The 18,754-nt window shown below is 36.5% G+C and overlaps 4 protein-coding genes across 4 annotated transcripts; all 4 read left to right on the top strand.

The window, feature by feature from the left end:
- The first annotated feature begins 1,546 nt into the window (after nt 1-1,546).
- On the top strand, nt 1,547-3,081 carry LOC105218792 (lysosomal acid glucosylceramidase). The gene is made up of 7 exons (XM_011194604.3): nt 1,547-1,755; nt 1,811-1,956; nt 2,028-2,127; nt 2,198-2,336; nt 2,396-2,628; nt 2,690-2,855; nt 2,932-3,081. The coding sequence occupies exons 1-7, from the start codon at nt 1,692-1,694 to the stop codon at nt 3,029-3,031; spliced, it is 948 nt and encodes a 315-aa protein (XP_011192906.2). The 5' UTR covers nt 1,547-1,691; the 3' UTR covers nt 3,032-3,081.
- Nucleotides 3,082-5,955: 2,874 nt separating this feature from the next.
- On the top strand, nt 5,956-10,274 carry LOC105218804 (synaptic vesicular amine transporter). The gene is made up of 9 exons (XM_011194625.3): nt 5,956-6,595; nt 7,683-8,351; nt 8,428-8,531; nt 8,595-8,757; nt 9,141-9,181; nt 9,265-9,567; nt 9,619-9,841; nt 9,903-10,027; nt 10,098-10,274. The coding sequence occupies exons 1-9, from the start codon at nt 6,406-6,408 to the stop codon at nt 10,188-10,190; spliced, it is 1,911 nt and encodes a 636-aa protein (XP_011192927.2). The 5' UTR covers nt 5,956-6,405; the 3' UTR covers nt 10,191-10,274.
- A 144-nt stretch (nt 10,275-10,418) lies between these two features.
- On the top strand, nt 10,419-11,579 carry LOC105218811 (outer dense fiber protein 3-B). The gene is made up of 4 exons (XM_011194639.3): nt 10,419-10,578; nt 10,646-10,864; nt 10,933-11,119; nt 11,191-11,579. The coding sequence occupies exons 1-4, from the start codon at nt 10,560-10,562 to the stop codon at nt 11,453-11,455; spliced, it is 690 nt and encodes a 229-aa protein (XP_011192941.1). The 5' UTR covers nt 10,419-10,559; the 3' UTR covers nt 11,456-11,579.
- A 584-nt stretch (nt 11,580-12,163) lies between these two features.
- Nucleotides 12,164-18,636, top strand: LOC105218817 ((E3-independent) E2 ubiquitin-conjugating enzyme UBE2O). The gene is made up of 13 exons (XM_011194651.3): nt 12,164-12,998; nt 13,267-13,520; nt 13,577-13,790; nt 13,863-14,112; nt 14,167-14,804; nt 14,858-15,006; nt 15,075-15,501; nt 15,567-15,656; nt 15,725-16,414; nt 16,488-17,146; nt 17,234-17,571; nt 17,631-17,873; nt 17,941-18,636. Exons 1-13 carry the CDS (start codon nt 12,465-12,467, stop codon nt 18,117-18,119), a joined length of 4,665 nt encoding a protein of 1,554 aa, XP_011192953.2. The 5' UTR covers nt 12,164-12,464; the 3' UTR covers nt 18,120-18,636.
- The last annotated feature ends 118 nt before the right edge of the window (nt 18,637-18,754 follow it).

Genomic DNA, 18,754 nt, shown 5'->3' with positions numbered 1-18,754 from the left:
GAAAAACCTGTTAATCTACTTTCAAAAATTTTATATTCACAAGATTTCACCATTTCAATTCGAAGAGAATATTAGGGTTAAGCATTCTATATTCCCAAAAATCTATAAGGTTTGATAAGTAGATCATAAAAGCAAACAGAAGAATGAATTAAATTGCACCAGTAAAATTAATCAAATAAATTAAACTTCCGTGGAACTACTGCCAGTAAAAGAGGTGATATGGATCACAACACTTGTGCGTTAAATTTCCACTATTCCAAAGTACTCATTGAGTGCATACAGTACATAACAATTTCATACGATTAAGAGGATCGTGTTGGCCATACTCAATTTTAATATTCTAATCTTTGAACCGAAGTTCACACCAACCAAATATTTGTTTTTCAAAATTGATGGGTTTTGCTTATTAAAGAAATCTTCTACTAAATGTTTTGGTCGTTTAGGAAGTAATAAACTTCATATGTAAGTAATAAATATATGCTTTAGCAATCTTAAACTATAAATAGCAGAAACTTGTTAATATTTCAATAACAATTTAAATAGAAACAGCTTATCTTTTCTCAATGACTGATAAATCTAACACATTTATGACATCGGCAAATAGATTACTGATTTACGGTAGCCGTTAGGGGGTAACTCTAATGAGTTTACTACAAAAATTTTATAGTTTATGGACAGACGACCTTTAAACAAGAAATTTTCAGTTTATTTTTGATGCTTGGCAAATCGAATGAGCTACTAGTTAAACAAATATTATACCATATTAGAAAGAATGAGTATACCATTTTAACAAACAAAGTTCAACCATACGGTGAAATCAGAAAAGACGAACTGAAGATCGTTTTTTGAACCACCTCAAGTAGCAAGGTAGTAAATTCAATCTGGTGGCTACGACTATTATAAATCTAGTTAAGTACACTTACTGTTATCAATTAATTTATACAACTACGATTTGAAGAAAATTCGAGGGCATTTATAATAGTTATTATTTAGTTTCTGTATACAAACATTGTAGTTTTCGCTTTCAGCAATAATATTACGTTAGTGGTAAGAAGTCGGAATTGTGTATTTGAGAAAATTAATTTAATTAAAATTAAAAAATACGAAATTTTATGAGAAAGAAATTGATGTTGGTTTCGAAGTGTATTGATAAATCATTCATTGGTGACTCTACTCGAGGTATCGACCGAATAAGTTAGGATTAACCAAACGACTTTTAAAACGTAATTACTGTTAATCATACAAAAATCTTTAAAATTCCTTGTTCATTTGCTAACTGCATTTGTAACGGGAATTACTGAAGGCTTGTCGAATATTTGGCAAATTGTGATGATTTCGCATTTTTGTTATCTATTGCGATTATGTGAACCAAAGAACGAATAACTCTCTCAAATTTCTAATACACCTGTGCATTAAGTTGTGTGAGAATATTAAAAAAATAAAAATAAAAAGCAAAAGCAAAAAAATTAAAAATTAGTCAGATAAGCTTATTACAAATTTTAAAAACTTCTTTACTTATCACAGTCGAGTGCAAAAAAAAAAATATAAAACATATCTGAGAACAAGTCAGACATTAACCAATTTGTTCAAAACAAATAATATTTAATCTTTTTTCATTGGCAATTGGGGGTGATAACCATATATAAAAAGCAACTCAAGCGTTTAGCGACATAAAAGGTATTATCTAGCAAATGGCGAAGAATATGAATTCCGTTGGGCTTTTCTTGGCAATCAGCTTGATTGGATGCCTTATAAGTAAGTATAAAGTTGAAGGATAATAACTATATATAATATATTATTTTGATTTTAGCGCTTTCTCATCAAGAGACTGCGCCATGCGCGCTGAAAAAGTATAACACTGGCCTCGTGTGCGTCTGCAATTCGCATTATTGTGACTATTTGGATGATCCGACACCGAGCGAAGAGTTTGTGTTTGCCGCTGTCTCTTCATCGAAGGTAATAAGCTTGTGAATAGATTTGAAAGTGACTTTAAAGGATTTATTTATAAATTTATTTTCTGTCTCCAGGCGGGTCTGCGTTTCGCGACGACACATGGCCAATTTAATCTCTACAAAAAATACTATATTTTCGATCATGATCAACTTCTCGGCAGATCCATGCAAGCACGTAAGTTGCTATTTTTTTTTGTTTGTTCTCTGTGTAATCATTCATTTCATCTAAATTTTTTAACATTTAGCGGCGGGTGGAAGTGCTCAAATAGAAGTCGATCGTGAGAAACGCTGGCAAAAGACGCAAGGGTTTACTGGTTCCATTTCCGACTCAATTGAACATATTTTACAAAATTTCCCAAAAACATTGCAAAAACACATCTATCAGTGAGCGAAAACCCATATTTAAGTATATGGAAATTTATGTAACGCCTCAAAATTTGTAGATCCTTCTTTACGGAACTTGGCATTGGCGTCGATTTCATGCGCAATCTGGGCTCTGGCGTCGGTGAACACTATTTAAAGAATTCGAATGCTATTTTCGGTTCTTGGGAGCGCGGTGAGCAGTTTGCACATGCCTTACTACAAAATCTGGAGAAAGATCCGAATGAACGTATAAACTGCAACACTTTGTTGGATCAAGAGCATGGCGATGCGCCAATGATTGCCAATACCACAAGTAATACTAATTTGTAATTTTTTTGCTATACGAGTATATACCAAATGTATGCTTTGAACAGACCATAATGAGGTTTACAAACAACCGCTGTTCTATACAATGGGTCATTTCACCAAATTCATTGCTGGTGGTTCCGTACGCATTGCTGCTGACAATAAAAATCCGGATGTGGATGCGCTTGCCTTTTTGAAACCGGATAATAGTGTGGTCGTAGTGATCTTGAATCGGTATGCTTATAAACACAATCATTTATAACTGTTGTTATAACTTTTACTTTTTTCTTTTTATTATTTCTTTCAACAGCAATTCGTTTAGCGTTGATGTTGGCATTCAAGATACCTATCGTGGAGCTGTTTTATTCAAAATCCCTCCAAAATCGATACACACTGTTCTATATGTGTAAATATATATATATATATATATATATATATATATATATATATATATATATATTAACAAATCTCTACTTAATTTCTATATTTTCATATTGTAAAAATTAAACCTCGACTTTAAAGGTTACAATTTCATAAAATTTTCTTTTACAAAATAAATTTTATAAATTTGCCGTGGATTTCCTTCTTCTTTTCTCGAGTAAGTTCTCTAAAAATGTATTGAACTAACTCTCTTCGTTGTTGAATTGCAAAAAAAAAAAACTATCCTCCAAAGCTTCAAGAGCTATCAAGCTGGCCAGAATTTTTTTATACGGAGCACGAATTGGCTTGATTTAAGGCAGTAGTTTGCTTTAGAAGCCGAAAAAAAGCGTTTTTTAGCATTTTTTTAAAAGGGAAGGAAATTATTGCGGTGAACGGAATTTTAAGACGATAGTGTACTATATTTAAGGTTTAAAAAAAAAAATTTATAATTAAAAAATATTGATGTTTTTTTTTCAAAGTTGTAAGAATTTTTCTGGAACGTCTGGAGTCTGCACTTGTAAATCGGTGCCGATGATGGAGGTCGTGCGATGCATCTGAAACAGTCAGTTTTTTTAATTTTTGTAAGTTTCTTTTCTTTATGAACTACAAAAATACCGAAGAAGTTATAAAATTCCAAATTTTTTCGAAGTTTGGTAAAAAAATGCACTTTTTTAAGAAAAAAAAATTGACTTTAAGTTACAAAACAAATAGTTTAAAAAATACTTTTGTCCAAATTCAACTACTTTTGTCTAGTTCAAATAGAAGATAATTTAATACTGAAGCTAGATCACTTTAGTTTTTTCGATCGGACATATACATATTCTTTTGCTATCGCCGGCACCGTTTTCTAACACTTGTGAAAATGGAAATGCTCGACCCTCGGCCACTAAAACTGATCTAGCTTCGAAAATATGTCGAATTGGCCTCTGGAATTTTAAAGACATATTCTTGGATAGTTTTGGAAGAGATTTAAAACAAAGCAAAAAAATCGATTTTAGTGACTTATGTCAATAATACGAAACTCAAATGATCAGCTATTCAGGCTTTTATGTAGATCGGGACCGGAACACCAAACTTCTTCAACTCTAATTATTCCCGAATTTGGTACCGCCTTATATAAAGCCTATATCACTAAGAAGCTTATATATTAATCCAGTCTATATATTTTTAAAAACTTATTTAAATATTCCCTTAAAAAATACTAAATGAAGCTTCTGATAAATTTAACCTGTTCACATGCCACTTTATTAAATTGTTTTCAATGTTGTTTGGATTAACATGCGTAGCACCATACTCTCCGTGATAAAGCCTCCTCCTAAGTGCGTACATGCAACAACACTAAAGTGAAACATTTTTGACATGCACAATACTTTGATCTATTTTTGGGCAATCAATACAGGTATGATATACCTCCATGTGACGTCAGATCCAACGCAGTTCAATACATGTGTGTATGCACTAACAAGCTTCGGGTTTAACTTAATTTCAAATTTAATATGATTTTACGCACACACACACCACACACAGGCATGACTATACACCTGCAAATCCTTCACATAGTGAATGCAGAGTCAATTAATCCTGTGTATTGAGCATACTTGTTGCGATTTTGTTGGCTTTTATGCATAAAGTATACATATTATTGTTATTCACTCGCAACATGTTGCCCAGTTTATAATATATTTTTTTATAAATTTATATATGTACATATGTACATAAAAATATATTAAATGAAACTGTTAAAAATTACGTATAAATGGTTTTTAATATGCATAATAGAAAATTTGAGTTTTGCTTTAAAATATTCTATATTCCTTTGCTTCCTTTAAAGTACTCGTGGCTCTGGCAAAGTACATAACTTTCCTTCCAACATTCTTTCCATCCGCTATGATGACAAAGCGCTTTAAAATTAAATGAACTGAAAAATTGCTTTCGAAAAAAAGGCAAACAAGAAATCCATAGCCAGCTGTGATCCATTGCGCGCAGCAATCTATTCACACATACATACATATGTATGTATCCATATGAGTTTGACATGGTGGTGTGTATGTGGGTCAAAGGCGTCTGGCGGCATGCAACTTATCTGCCCTGTTAGCCAGCACAGATATGAAAAGTACTCTACAGTATTTATAGGCAGGCAGCTAATTTTTTACTCAAGCTTCAATCATGGCAAAGAAATACAAAAACTCTACTCGATGGGATACACAATAAGGCAGTGTTGCTATTAACAATGAACTCGTTTCAGGATAGGGGCCTAGTGCAAGGTTGCGGTATACCGTAGTGCCAAGATTATTGTTGTCTGTTTAATGTGTAACTCGATACATATAAGAGCAAATATGCCTATGTATGCTATGAAAAAGAAAGGGTTATTCCAAAGCAAAAGGATGAGATGAGAAAGAAGGATCTCAAATAGAAAGAAATAATTTGAGTTTTGTAAATGTGCTATGAAGAAATTGAGATTGTTTAGAACATATGGGCTCCCAATTTGTCAGATAGCATAAAACGTAGATTAGAAGAGAGCTTAACTATCATGAGTTTAAACCGTAATTGATTATTACTGAGCAATTATTATTATCATTGAAGTTTTCGAACTCAAACTATACTCAGTAAGCTTATTCCAAAAAAGTAATATGTGGTCCATATGTAACCCTCCATAAGAGAAATCCGAATAAACATTTTCAAAATTTCCAACATCTTCACTCACTCTGGAATGTCCCTTGTGGTTGTTTGTATCATTTATTGTGTATACGACCACTTTTCCAGCAAAATATATGGTTGAGTGTCTCCTTCCACACAATGACTCTTTTTGTTGCCACCTCAACGCAACATGTCAATGGGTAAAGCCATAAAAAGCACACCCGACTGAGCACTGTAATGAATGGGGCAGCATGCAACAGGCTGACAGGCAGCCTGTGACTTGCCACTTGCCGCTGGCTTGTGACTGACTATAAAATGGCTCGGCAAAGTGTCGAAGCTTTTCAATTGTTCGTCCACAGCCGGAACGGTGACACCTGTTGAGTGCCGAGAAAAGCAGGATAAACGCGTGTCTCCCCACGCCACGTCCACGTCACCGATTTGTTACAATAAATAAATGAGAGTGTATTGCTGTTGTTGCTAGTGCGTTGTGATTTTGTTCGTGCAACAATTACGGTTTATTGAATTTTCAGTCAACATATGGCGACAATCAGTAACGCTATGAAAACCAATTAACATGCGCGACAGCAATTAATGTGCGTATATACATACATATATATATATGGAAATTACTGTGAAAGTGTGTGGCTTTGAAATCAGCATATCATTAATATAGAAAAGTGTTATCAAAATTAAATTGCTTTCCAATTAAATCGGGTACAAAACTAAAATGATTGAAACACGATCTGCCGAAGTGGCCGACGATCACACGAGTGTTGCACGCACAGCATCGGTGCTGAATGCAGCAGGTGGGGAGCGACGCTCATCGACGCCGAAATTCGGAAATACAAATCGTTGTATAATTGCTGTTATCGTCTATTTGGCGTTACTACTGGATAATGTGCTGCTAACTGTGATTGGTAGGCTATCACTTTCGCTCGTCGTGCTCTTAACTCACTTTAGAAATGGAAAAAAATTTTAATGATATTCCGTTATTTTATTAGTTTGAAAGTATTATAAACATTTTTTACTAGAGGTCACTCATAGATATTGGCTTTGTGGGAACGTTATTGAAAAATATTAAATTCTTTATATATGAGGTGTATTCAAAAAATAACGGGAATTTTCGTTTTTTGAAAAAAAAAAGTATTCCTTCGCATACATTAATGTTGTCGCATTTACAATAAACTCTATTGGATATTATGCACTTATGCCACCATTTCTTCCAATCGTCGGAACACTTCTCAAACTCGATTTTTGGGATATGCTTTGGTTCTTTCAGCGATTTCTTGTATGCTTTTAAAACGACGGTTCTTGATGGTTCTCTTTATTTTTGGAAATAGAAAAAAGTCACACGAAGGGATTCTGGATAAGAATTCATGAGCAAGCAACGTAGTGTGAGCTTTAACACACTAAAATTGCCAATCGTACTTCAGAGGCAATTCTGACAATTCTGACATTCTCCAAACTCGAGATGTATTAAACTGATTCCTGTTGTTTTTGAACATACAAGATATATTGTACATTCTTTCTTGTGCGAACCCTTGTTCAAATAGCTCTAGAATCATAAGTTATGAATCATAATAATCGCGAGAAAGGATATTAATTCTATTAGAGAGCAAATCTTAGTTTTTTTGTTGGAATATTATCCAAAGTCTTTCGTGAACTCCTTAAGATATATTTTTAAAACCCTACAAATGTTATTGAGGATATTTACATATGTATGTACTTACAACGCAACTTTATTAACTTATATTTTTGAAAACGAACGATTTTACGATTATTTTTCGAAGAAATTGAGAGTAAAAACGAGTATCTCAATTTCATCCCTCAATTTCTTAACACTGTATTCGTAAGGTATCCTGTCTACATATAACAAATTCTATGTGTTTAAAATCGGTTTTCCACTTTCACTTTCCGTTTTTTTTCAATTACGAACATACCTTATCTTTCCACAAAATGCACTCATATTCACACACACACACACAATCCGCACGCCGCACGCAGTACCCATATTGCCCGATTATCTGGCGACTATAAATAACCGGGCACATCACACTCCATTGGAGATGCTCAACAATAACAACAATTACACAAGCGATGCTGTGAATGCTGGCATTGCCAGTCCTTTCATGGCACCACCCAGTTTGGCACATCGATATATGGATGTTGCGCATCAACCCGTACAAACCGTTATGACGAAACATCCGATACCCGGCAAATCGATGGTGAATTTTACGCTGCCGCACGGCGATGATAAAGCGACATTTTTGTCCACTGAACACAAGCAATTGCGCTATATAAACGCAGGTGCAGGGGGTGGTACATTGACAAAAGGCGCAATCAGCGGAAATACCACAGTCGCCGGTGATAGAGCCGTTGAAAAAGTGATTGACGAATCGAATTTTAATGAGGATGCGACACGTATTGCCAATGCCGCACCGCTAACCACTGCTGCAACTGCTGACAGCGGTACGGACGCCGACGGAGACGCGAAGGCGCACACAGACCAAAATGAAAGTTTGACCAGCGAAAATAGCGCCATCGGCATATTGTTGTCCATGAAGGCGCTGGTGCAGTTAATATTCAATCCGATCGTCGGCAATCTGACTTCAAAATTCGGTTACCGTTTGCCAATTGTGGCTGGCACATTTCTGCTGCTTCTCTCCTCGCTGGGTATGTGTGCATATTTCGATTTTAATTTTGGTTCTCTAAAACAAGGATTTTCGTATTATCTCTTCGCGCCGCATAGTGTTCTCGGTGGGTGAGACATACATAGAGCTTTTGATTGCGCGCGCAATTCAAGGCGTTGGTTCGGCATGTATTGGCGTGTGCGGAATGAGTTTGGTGGCTCAGGTAAATAACTTCCTAAATATAATATGGATTTATAAACACATTTTTCGATATTTCACTCGGCAGCACTATCCGGAAGAAGAGCGTCGTTCAAAAGTGATGGGCATCATTTTGGGTAGCATTGCTTTGGGTGTGTTGTTGGGATATCCTTTCGGTAGCATACTCTATGATTTGATCGGAAAGTCAGCGCCATTTATTATACTATCTACGGTGATATTTTTGAATTTAGGTAAGTGAAAAAAATATATATTCTTTAGAATTATATTGCTTTTATTCCTGGACTGTTGACCGCCTCGAGATTTAAAAGTATAGAAAACGATTTTCAAACAAAAGTCAACGATAGACGACTTTAAATCTCTAAAATGTTTCTAAAATGAACCGTTCTTTTTATTAGCCGTTAATATTACGTAAAAAATCTGATAATTTTTTTGGGTTAGATCAGTTTTCAAACCTGTACCTTTGAAGTGTAGAACTGCTTAAAGAATTTCTGAAAGTTCTTTAATAACTTTATTGTACAATATATGTACATAGGCCCATTTTATACATGAAACCAGTCCCTGGGTCAAACTGCCTACGGTTAATTAATAATTATGTTAATACTTACCTTATAAGGAATGCAGCTCCTAACTATGGATCTCTCCATTCAACCCGAGGTAATATTATTTTTTTGTTAAACGAATTTAATAATTTAATTTTGAATGCTACAAAATGTACTCACTCTTATCTTATATCTTAGGTCACAATTGCCACTGATGAACAGCTACCAAAATGGCGTCCTTTGCTCGAAAGTAAAATGATACTTGCCATAGTTGTGGCCATATGGTTTTCCACTTCAACTATGGCTATATTGGAGCCATGCTTACCGATTTGGTTAATGCAACATATACACCCCACCAAATGGCAACTGGGTACAGTGTTCATACCGGATTCGGTGGGATATTTTATTGGTACGAATTTCTTCGGCACATTCGCTTATAAATATGGACAAGTGAAAATCTCATGCATAGCGCTGTTGTTAGTGGGAATTTCATCAATTTTGGTAAGTAGTATGTATATTTGATGGAAATTATTTGAAATTTTGTTTTCGTAGATCCCTAGCGCCACAACGGTCAGTCAACTACTGTTGCCACACTTCGGTTTAGGGCTTAGTATCGGTGTAATAGATGCTGCATTGGTGCCGCTATTGGCCACTTTTGTTGATGCAACCTTAGCGCAGGAGGAACAAGGCGACAGTGGTGGCGGCAATTCCATGTCAAGTTATGGTACAGTCTATGCCATTCAACAGACTTCTGTCAGTCTAGCTTACTGTCTGGGTAAGAACATATTCTTTATTCTTTCTGGATTCGTAATAAATTCTACATTATAATCAATCAGCTCCTTTGCTGGGCGGTGAGTTGGCACAAACTTTTGGTTTCGCTTGGCTGATGCGTATTGTCGGCTTCTTCAATATATGTTACGGCCCAGTTTTGGTATTTCTACATCAAAATTATAATCCCAAGGTGAGCTAGTAACAGTATTCCTTAAATTTACTTACTCTGGTTTTACATTTCATTCTCTTTCTCTGAACAGACTATACGTGAAAAGCATAACGAGCTGTTGCTCAGAAACAGCGGACGGGACTCACAATACAAACAGCTTTACAATTCGATCGACATTGAGTAAAAATACAGCACTGGATCACATGCATTAGATATCCATTAATATTTACATAATTTAATTAGAAAACATTGTAAATATATGAATAACATTAGCTGTAATATATATAAAAGCCGTTTAAAAGTTAATATACAAGTTGGATTCGATCTGGCCGCATTTCCTAATGTGGTATATCCTGCATACCTGTGAAACTCTTTCGATTATGCCGTGTTCGGCAGCGTCGGCGTTTAAAAACATGTCATAAAAATGTAGAAAAAAAGATTCAAAAAAATTTCACCTTCACTCTAAAACTCATTTAAAAATATCTTTTCTTTTCTAAATTCAAAATTCTAAATTTTTCGCCAGATTTCCTTTTGACATTGCAAAAGCAGTAAAATGAGTAAAAGACCTTTAGGTGAGTAATTAAAATGCACATTCCTACTCGTCAGTGTACCCCAGCTAGTGCTCTTTCTACTCCAAAGGTCCCGGACCCGGCGCTTATATGCTGCCGCCGAATGTCGGCTATGAGAATCACGATGCACGTAAGCAACGTATGCCACAGTATTCGTTTGGCACGCGCTCATACAGGCATGAGAAACTAATTGGCCCAGGACCGGGAGCCTATAAGGTGGATACTTTGACACGTTATGGCATAAGTCGTGGAAATCAATTTACGATCCAGGGCAGAACATATGTGAAAGGTAGTTTTTCATTAATTTTGTTGGCAAGTGTCTTCAATTCCTTATGCACGTTAATGTTGTGCTTGCAGAGAAACGATTTGGCCCAGGACCTGGTGCACATGATGTACACCTGAAGCCATTCTTTAAGGGCACCGATGCGCCAGCATATTCAATGTCTTGGCGCACGGCCTATAACTTCAAGAGCTCTACACCTGGCCCCAATGCATATGGTGTAGATGTGTCGCCAATCAAACCCGGATTTCCAGCATACAGCATGTAAGTTATACACATTTGTAGATTGCTAAACAGAACATGTATTTTCATAAATTTTCTCCTGCAAAATACAGGGGCATGCGGTGTGGTATATCGGGTAAACAACATTCTCCTGGACCAGCAGCTTATGGTGCTGGAAATCTATCGGTGAAACTACCACGAAGTCCTGAGTATTCTATTGCCGGACGTAATCCCTTCTATTACAAACAAATTGGCCCTGGTCCGAACTACTATGATCTAATGTACTATCGTCCCGGCAAATCGGGACAAGCGTACTCGTTCGGTATACGACACAACGACTTTGCGCCACCAATGATTGTTAAGTGTGATAATATGTGATTGCAATATTAAGATGAAATCATATTTATTTATTTTTTGGTACTTATTTTAAAGAAAAAAGTTTTGCAAGTTTTACTAAATTATACAATTGATTATATAACAATAATAAAATAAATCGAAATAAGCTCTTTACTGTTTTCATGGTTGAGGTTTAATCCTACTCAATTATCCTAACTAATACTTTTTGGAGCTCCAAACACGTTGACAATCTCAATTAATTCTTATAAGATTTATTTAGACCTTGAATGATGATAGTTAATTGGAGATTGTTTAACATTCAAATATATGTATGTACAGATGTGTACATAAGTAATTGTTGTTGCAGTTTTAGCAGAATAAAATATTGGACAAATATAATTATCTAGATATTCCCAAAACAATTGCAATTAAAGCAATATTTTTCAAATACAATTCAACGAAAAAATTTGGTACGCAATGCAACACTAATTTTAATATGAACAGCTGATTGCCAATTTGTGACATCACTGAAGAGAGGCAATACGAATTGCATACCATTAACACAATACTATTTAACTTTAGTTCAGACAATTTCGAGTTCCAGAACTGTATTTTTTCTTTTCAATATTTATAATAAATTAAGTATAACGTAGTTATATTAATGTTTAATTATGAATTCATCTCTCCATCATTTTTATTTTTATTATTGCTTGTCATACAAAAATTCAATTTACAATCCGGAAATTATATCATTTGTGTCACCCTTTGCAGCTAATTGCATTTGCTTTCAATTTTCATTCGTTTATGAACGCAGAAAAATTAATTCCGTTAATTTTGGCACAAAAAAATCGAACAAAACAACAAAAAATTAGCAAATAGGGAAAAAATAGTATAATTATAAAATCCTTTTAGCGAAAAAACGGTAAATACATAATTAAAAAGCGCCCATGTGCATATTTGTCAGAAAACGAAAGTTAACACAAAAGAGAGTAAAGTGGGTGTAGAGTGAGTTGTAATTAAGGATCAAGAAACGTAAAAACGAAGTTGTTATATGATGGCAACGAATGCAGAAAGTGACCACAATCTGCAGCATTTGGGAAACAATGAACAGGTTCAACAATCCAATGTTTCGGAAAACTGCCTACATGATAAAGCGACAGCAACTATTAGTAAACCAGCAGAAGTAAACTCGACCGATTGCGTTGCAAATTCCATCGAATCTTGCACTAGTATTCAAGAGGATGTGTCTATAGACTCCGAATTTTTGCCTGTGAAATTTGGTACACCTATTAATCGAGAACAAATGCCAACAGAGAAACAGTCGGACAGTAATGACGAAGAACAAATGACTCCTTCAATGGGGCGTGGTGTCGGCGTTGATTTGCCTGCGGACAATCAATACTTCTTTGAAGATGAAGTTTTCCGCGTTGATAAGAAGGGGCGTGTCAAATTTGGTCTGGTAATTGAGACGTCTGAAACATACTCCGGTGATGAAGATGATGACTTCGATGACGTGCTTCTTAAAGGTGAAGTACGAGTTGCATGGTATCCTGATGGCAAAGAGGAAGTGCAGTCTGAAGGAGCGGTAAGTTGAGGAATTTGATAAAATAAAGTAGTTTTGAATGTGTATACAGATTTCTGAAAAAAATCTAACAAAGAAAGATATCATGAATCTCGTATACTACACATATTCCTTACACTACAAGCAAGCGATGAGGTTAGGCGTACAAATAAATTTTGATTAGCGTAACCGTTATATGAAGTCATTGACTCCTTATATATCATATCGTAAATGCTAACGTTAACAATTGCTCATTCAATACACTAACAATGGTATTATTCATTCCAAACAGATTGCATTAGCAGATCGTACTTTAATGCCCGGAGATGTCGTACGACGTCTAGTGCCCGGCAAGGATACACAACGCGGCTACTGTCGCGACATTAGTATGCATGCCGATGTTAAAGTGTTGGGAAGCAAGTATGTTATTAAAAACGTTATGACAGAAAGATTACGTCCAATCAACAATTGGCAACGAGATAGTGCCGTTTGCTTAGATTCGTGGGTGGGAAGCACCAAGGATGTTGAAGAAAAAGCTATACTAAGGTTAGCAGCAATATAAATTTATACTTTCAAACACTTATATTCCTTTTCTTTAACAGGTCAACTGCGGGTGCCCGTATAGAAATCTCTTCACATAATTTCTATGGCTTTTCAGACTATAACTCCCGCAATACACACGGCATATTTAATCCTCACGTGTTTTATCCTGGGAACATTGTAGTCGGACGATTGCCATCGTTGGATGATGTAAAATTGCTGACACCTAATATACCGATACATAAAAACAAAAAGGGCAAACCTTTCAAAGCAAGGGTAAGTGGAAATATAATAAAAATATTTTGTTTATAATATTTATAATAATTATATTTTACTAAAATTTTATAGTATACCATTGAATCAGTTGATACCGATTCGGTTTGGGTGCATTGGCAATGTAAGGCACTCTCTGAAGAAAACAGTATCGACACCAGCGTATTGGAGCAACCAAATCCTTGTGTGAGCGGTGACGATTTGCTGCGCCTAAAGCGTCTGAATCTCTTCGAATCATGTATGGTGCAAATAAGCGATCGCAACTACTTGAAATTCTCTAATCTTGATAACTATATAAAAAAATCGCAATGGGAGAAAGAGCAAGGTCTGCTTTGTTGTGTTTTGTGTTCGGACATCTTTTAATTTTATTATTTTTCAGCTAGTAAATTTAAAGTAGCTCTAGCGCAAATTCAAAAAACCGAAAATCAATGTACTGGATTCGTCTGTTCCACTGCTCAAAATAATGCCGGCAGTAATAGTTCACATCACACGGAGAAAACCAAAAAAAAATCCAGTTTAATAGATGTTGATTCTAAAATTGCAAAGTCCAAAAAATCTACTCTAAAAACAGATAAGCTAAGCAATTCAAATACCAAAGACAAAACAGCAAATGAAACTTCTGTCGATCACGGCGCTTCAAATTTACCAACGAAGAAAGCTTCAAAAACCAGCGGAGAACCCGAATGGGTAACCGACGATGAGGACGAGGATGACGATGAAGATGATTACTTCAACGATGATTTCTGTGAGGATCGCGTCAGCACAACGACCTGCTCAAGTCCTTCGCCGCATCATAGTCCAAAGCATAGTAAAAGACATCTATTAAAGAAGAAAAGTAAAGTACCTGCCAAACGTTCCTCGTTGATGATACCAGAATTTCAACCGAAAGATGGCGATGAATTAGTTACCGAAGCGCTTTTAGTTTACAGCACGGCCACAGTGGTTTGGCAAGATGGTACGGTGGAGGCTGGCATACCATCTACACAGTTGTACCCCATACATCATTTAGATAATCATGTATGCTGGCACCAATGTAGTACTTAAGATAGATTTTAATAGTTTATTGTTAGGAGTTTTTCCCTGGAGATTTCGTTGTATGCGGCAAGGAAGATGGTGATATGACCTATCGTGACTACGGCGTTATACAAATGGTGGATCATCAAGGGCGTATAGCACGCGTCAAATGGTTTACAACCTACACATCTGCGGATGAACCGAGGTGAGTTCATGCTTGCACGCATGCGTAAAATAAATATACAATACAAGAATATTTAAATATTTCAATAGGCCGAAATACAACGGCGAGACCGAAGTTAGCGTATATGATTTGAAAGATCATCCTGATTTTCAATACCGTCCTGGCACTATGGTAATACGCGTGGCGAATTTTGTCGGTGAAGATGCCTCATGTACGGCCGGTCAAATCATTGATAATTACATTGATGGGCGTGCCAAAGTGTGGTGGGTTGACGGGCATATAAGTATGTGCTGGCCGCAAGATTTATTTGAAGTTGGCCAATACGACCACGCTGATTGGGGCCATGAATCGGATGACTCATGGGAAACGGAGTCGGAAAATAGTGAACTAGGCGGCAGCACGCCAATGATAGCGCTGGAGGAGTCACACATCATAACGAATATCGAGCGTACACGCATCGCTATTGCGCGCCTGGAAGAAATCTTCAATATGAGTCCAAATTTGCAAAATGCCGAAGTAAGTTGATTTATAGTTTTCTGTGGTGGTTATCAGTGCTGGTTTCATGTTGTACTTTTCTTTAGGTTATGCGTAATTTGTTAAATGTTTACAAAGGTTGTCGCTACTTGGACCGCTTGTTGAACACCAGCTTCTTCCACGAAGACAATTTCCAGGTAACAATCACATACAATATGGATAGTAAAACTACAGAAATCTACAAATAAAATGTTCTCTTTGTAAGGGTCTGATTGAGCGTGTACGCAAAGGTGGAACTCAGTCGATTGCCGAGCGCGCGCAAGACCGAAAAAACCGTCTATTTAGTTATGTGCAAGCTACCTCACCAAATGTCAAACAACACCAAACACATCCTCAGACAGTTACCGCGCAGATACTACAACAACAACATTATAATTATGCAGCAGTTGCGGCTTTGGATAGTGGAGAAAAGACGCCGACAAAACAACTGACCGATGCTAAATCCGCTGGTAGTGTGAACGACACTGCCTCCACCACTAACACAGCTAAGGAATATGCACCAAAGATACTCTTCAACATTTCGCCAACACCGTTTAAATCCCCATCCGCCGGCACAGGTGTTTGCCCAACGGGCAGTATCACGTCTCCGCTTGTACTGCCAGTGTTGAGGATAAAGTCTACTACATCGATTTCTACTGTTACACAAGCTCCATCAACGCAGAATTTGCCTGAAAAGAAGGGGGAAAAGAAACCCAATTCAAGTACCACTGAGGCACAGCCAAATGAGAATAGTAAGTCTGCGGCTAGCACTGCAGGAACTGGTGTCACCAATATGTCGTCGCATCAGAAGAATATCCTCGCACAGAATAATCAACTGCTTAACTCTGCCATGCTCAATATTGAAAGGGCTTTCGAGAAAACTTGTCAATTAAAATCAGCAATAGCCTCATCACAGGTAAGATGGCCCGTGAGTTTCCCTCGATTCATATATATATATATATAATAAGTATACATATATGCTCATACAGGATGACTCTGGCAACTATTCGCGCAATGAGAACTGTGACGGCAGCTCAACCAGCTATTCGGACCTCACTAACGGTTCGATGAAAGTGAATGACGATCAAAACTCGATATCCTGTAGCAGCATTGAATTCAATGAGGACGCTGCACCCGAAATGGATTGTGTGCGTCTTTGTGCTTTACTCAAGGAACAATTGGTGAAATGTATACAACAGATACGCGAAAAATACTACAAAGGCGAGAATATTAACTTGAGTGAGGTGTTCAGTTTCGATGGAATTGAGGAGGAGACACAAATTGAAGAGCCGACTGATGGAGTGGATGAAGAAAAGTCCACGGAAGACAAGGATGCTGAAACACTCACAATGGAAGACAAGCAACAGCTGAACCTCAACAAATCCGACTCATTTGCTGTGGACAAATCGGCAGAAGCCAATGCATGTGTAGCGACAAAATCGTTGGATTCTGTGCCAAGTTCACCGATTGAACAAACCTCCATGCTGAATGCAGCCTCGGAATATTTTCAAGTGTTGCCTTTAGCACCGCCCGGTCACAAGTTCCAATTGACCATTTTTCATCCGAGTAATACGCAACAATACTATAGAGCTGTGCAACGTGAGCATCGCATGCTGAAGAGTTCACTGCCGCCCGGTGTGTGGGTTAAGTAAGTAAACAAATTTTATAATGTTTATAATATATTTTTAGATTTATATACACATAATGAAGTATAATATTTATCTCGATTGCGCAGAGTTTTTGAGGATCGCATGGATTTACTAAGCGTCATGATAGAGGGCCCGAAGAAGACGCCATACGAAGATGGCTTATTTTTCTTCGATATACAACTCGGACGCGAATATCCGAAGAGTCCGCCATTGTGCCACTACATTAGCTACTGCTCCGATCGTTTGAATCCGAACTTGTACGAAGACGGTAAAGTATGTGTCTCCTTGCTAGGTACTTGGGCCGGACGCGACTCTGAGGTTTGGGGCGCAAATAGCACACTGCTGCAAGTGATTGTGTCCATACAGGGACTAATATTAGTGCCCGAGCCGTATTTCAACGAGGCTGGTTATGAAAAGCAAAAGGGTACGGAAAAAGATAAAATAAAAAAAAATAATAATAAATAATTTACGGTTTACTTAAAGGCACTCAGCAAGGTATGGAGAACTCACGTATGTACAATGAGATGGTAATTATAAAAATGGTGCAGTCATCCACGAAACTTTTGCAACAACCACCGGAGCTATTTCGACAAGAAATAATCGATCATTGGCAGCAACGTGGCTTCTCAATGTACGAACGCATTAAAGGTTGGATGGAATTATCCAAGATCACGCTGCATAACCAAAAAGAAGAGGCTACAGCGACAACCGCAAACATGACTGCCGGTAGGAAAAGTAGATTTTCGTTGAGTTTACGTTATAAATAAATAATTTCAATTTTTTTGCATTTCAGTCGACACTGAAAATTCCGTTACGTTTACCCCACCCGATTTTCCACTTGTACCTGCAAGCCGTGGCTTTTGTTTGACATTAGCCGGTCTCTTAGAAACTTTCAAATCAAAATTAATAGCGGAACGTAAACTAGCTGTGGCGAAGCACGAAGCAACAGCGAGTGAACGTCACATTGAATAGAACGCGTTATCAGCGCCGTTCATGGCGGTCGTCAACCTATTGCTTGCTGGCTAGACGGCTTTCGATTTTCAACGCAAAAATTGAAAATTGTAAAAAACCATTTATTTTGTATTATTATTGATATTATTATTTCTTATAAGTTTGCCTATTTTATGGTGCTTGCTATCCGTTTACTAAACTTTACGTGTAGAAAACACAGTTGCATTACTGTTTAAATGCCGCTTAAACGTTGTCATATTTATATACATACATATAGTATATCTCTAGTTTTTGTATTAATGCAAAGTATTAAATGATAAATTTAAGTCACACACTGAAACTCACAAATATGCATGTTAATTTTTTTTTTAATTATACAAATTTCTTTATCTAAATTGCAACAAGTCGAATACAATTTAGCACTAAGCGCATACCAAATTATAAACACGATTATGTTCGAAAAAGTATTGGAATCTCAAAATGAAAAAAAAAACTATTATATGCATTGTAATGGAAAATAAATTGCTAGTAATTCTAATCAACTATTGTATGTAATTAAGCATATGCTTGGCAAGGAACGAAAAAAGTCCACAAATTTATATTATAATTTATTAAAATTTATTTTATATTATTTATTCAAAATTATTTATTGATAA

The sequence above is a fragment of the Zeugodacus cucurbitae genome, chromosome 2, assembly GCF_028554725.1.
Source record: "Zeugodacus cucurbitae isolate PBARC_wt_2022May chromosome 2, idZeuCucr1.2, whole genome shotgun sequence".
In the NCBI taxonomy this organism is placed as follows: Eukaryota; Metazoa; Arthropoda; class Insecta; order Diptera; family Tephritidae; genus Zeugodacus; species Zeugodacus cucurbitae.
This window is presented reverse-complemented; position numbering and strand designations above follow the sequence as displayed.

Bases quoted from the DNA above. Each gene is read 5' to 3' on its own strand.
- LOC105218792 (XM_011194604.3), top strand. From the start codon at position 1,692: ATGGCGAAGAATATGAATTCCGTTGGGCTTTTCTTGGCAATCAGCTTG. The intron at 2,128-2,197 runs GTAAGTTGCTAT...TTTAACATTTAG, and splicing joins CGGCAGATCCATGCAAGCAC to CGGCGGGTGGAAGTGCTCAA. The intron at 2,629-2,689 runs GTAATACTAATT...TGCTTTGAACAG, and splicing joins AATGATTGCCAATACCACAA to ACCATAATGAGGTTTACAAA.
- LOC105218804 (XM_011194625.3), top strand. From the start codon at position 6,406: ATGATTGAAACACGATCTGCCGAAGTGGCCGACGATCACACGAGTGTT. The intron at 6,596-7,682 runs GTAGGCTATCAC...CGCCGCACGCAG, and splicing joins TGTGCTGCTAACTGTGATTG to TACCCATATTGCCCGATTAT. The intron at 10,028-10,097 runs GTGAGCTAGTAA...TTCTCTGAACAG, and splicing joins ATCAAAATTATAATCCCAAG to ACTATACGTGAAAAGCATAA.
- LOC105218811 (XM_011194639.3), top strand. The intron at 10,865-10,932 runs GTAGTTTTTCAT...TTGTGCTTGCAG, and splicing joins GGGCAGAACATATGTGAAAG to AGAAACGATTTGGCCCAGGA. The intron at 11,120-11,190 runs GTAAGTTATACA...TGCAAAATACAG, and splicing joins GGATTTCCAGCATACAGCAT to GGGCATGCGGTGTGGTATAT.
- LOC105218817 (XM_011194651.3), top strand. From the start codon at position 12,465: ATGATGGCAACGAATGCAGAAAGTGACCACAATCTGCAGCATTTGGGA. The intron at 13,521-13,576 runs GTTAGCAGCAAT...TTTCTTTAACAG, and splicing joins GAAGAAAAAGCTATACTAAG to GTCAACTGCGGGTGCCCGTA. The intron at 17,572-17,630 runs GTACGGAAAAAG...GTTTACTTAAAG, and splicing joins TGGTTATGAAAAGCAAAAGG to GCACTCAGCAAGGTATGGAG.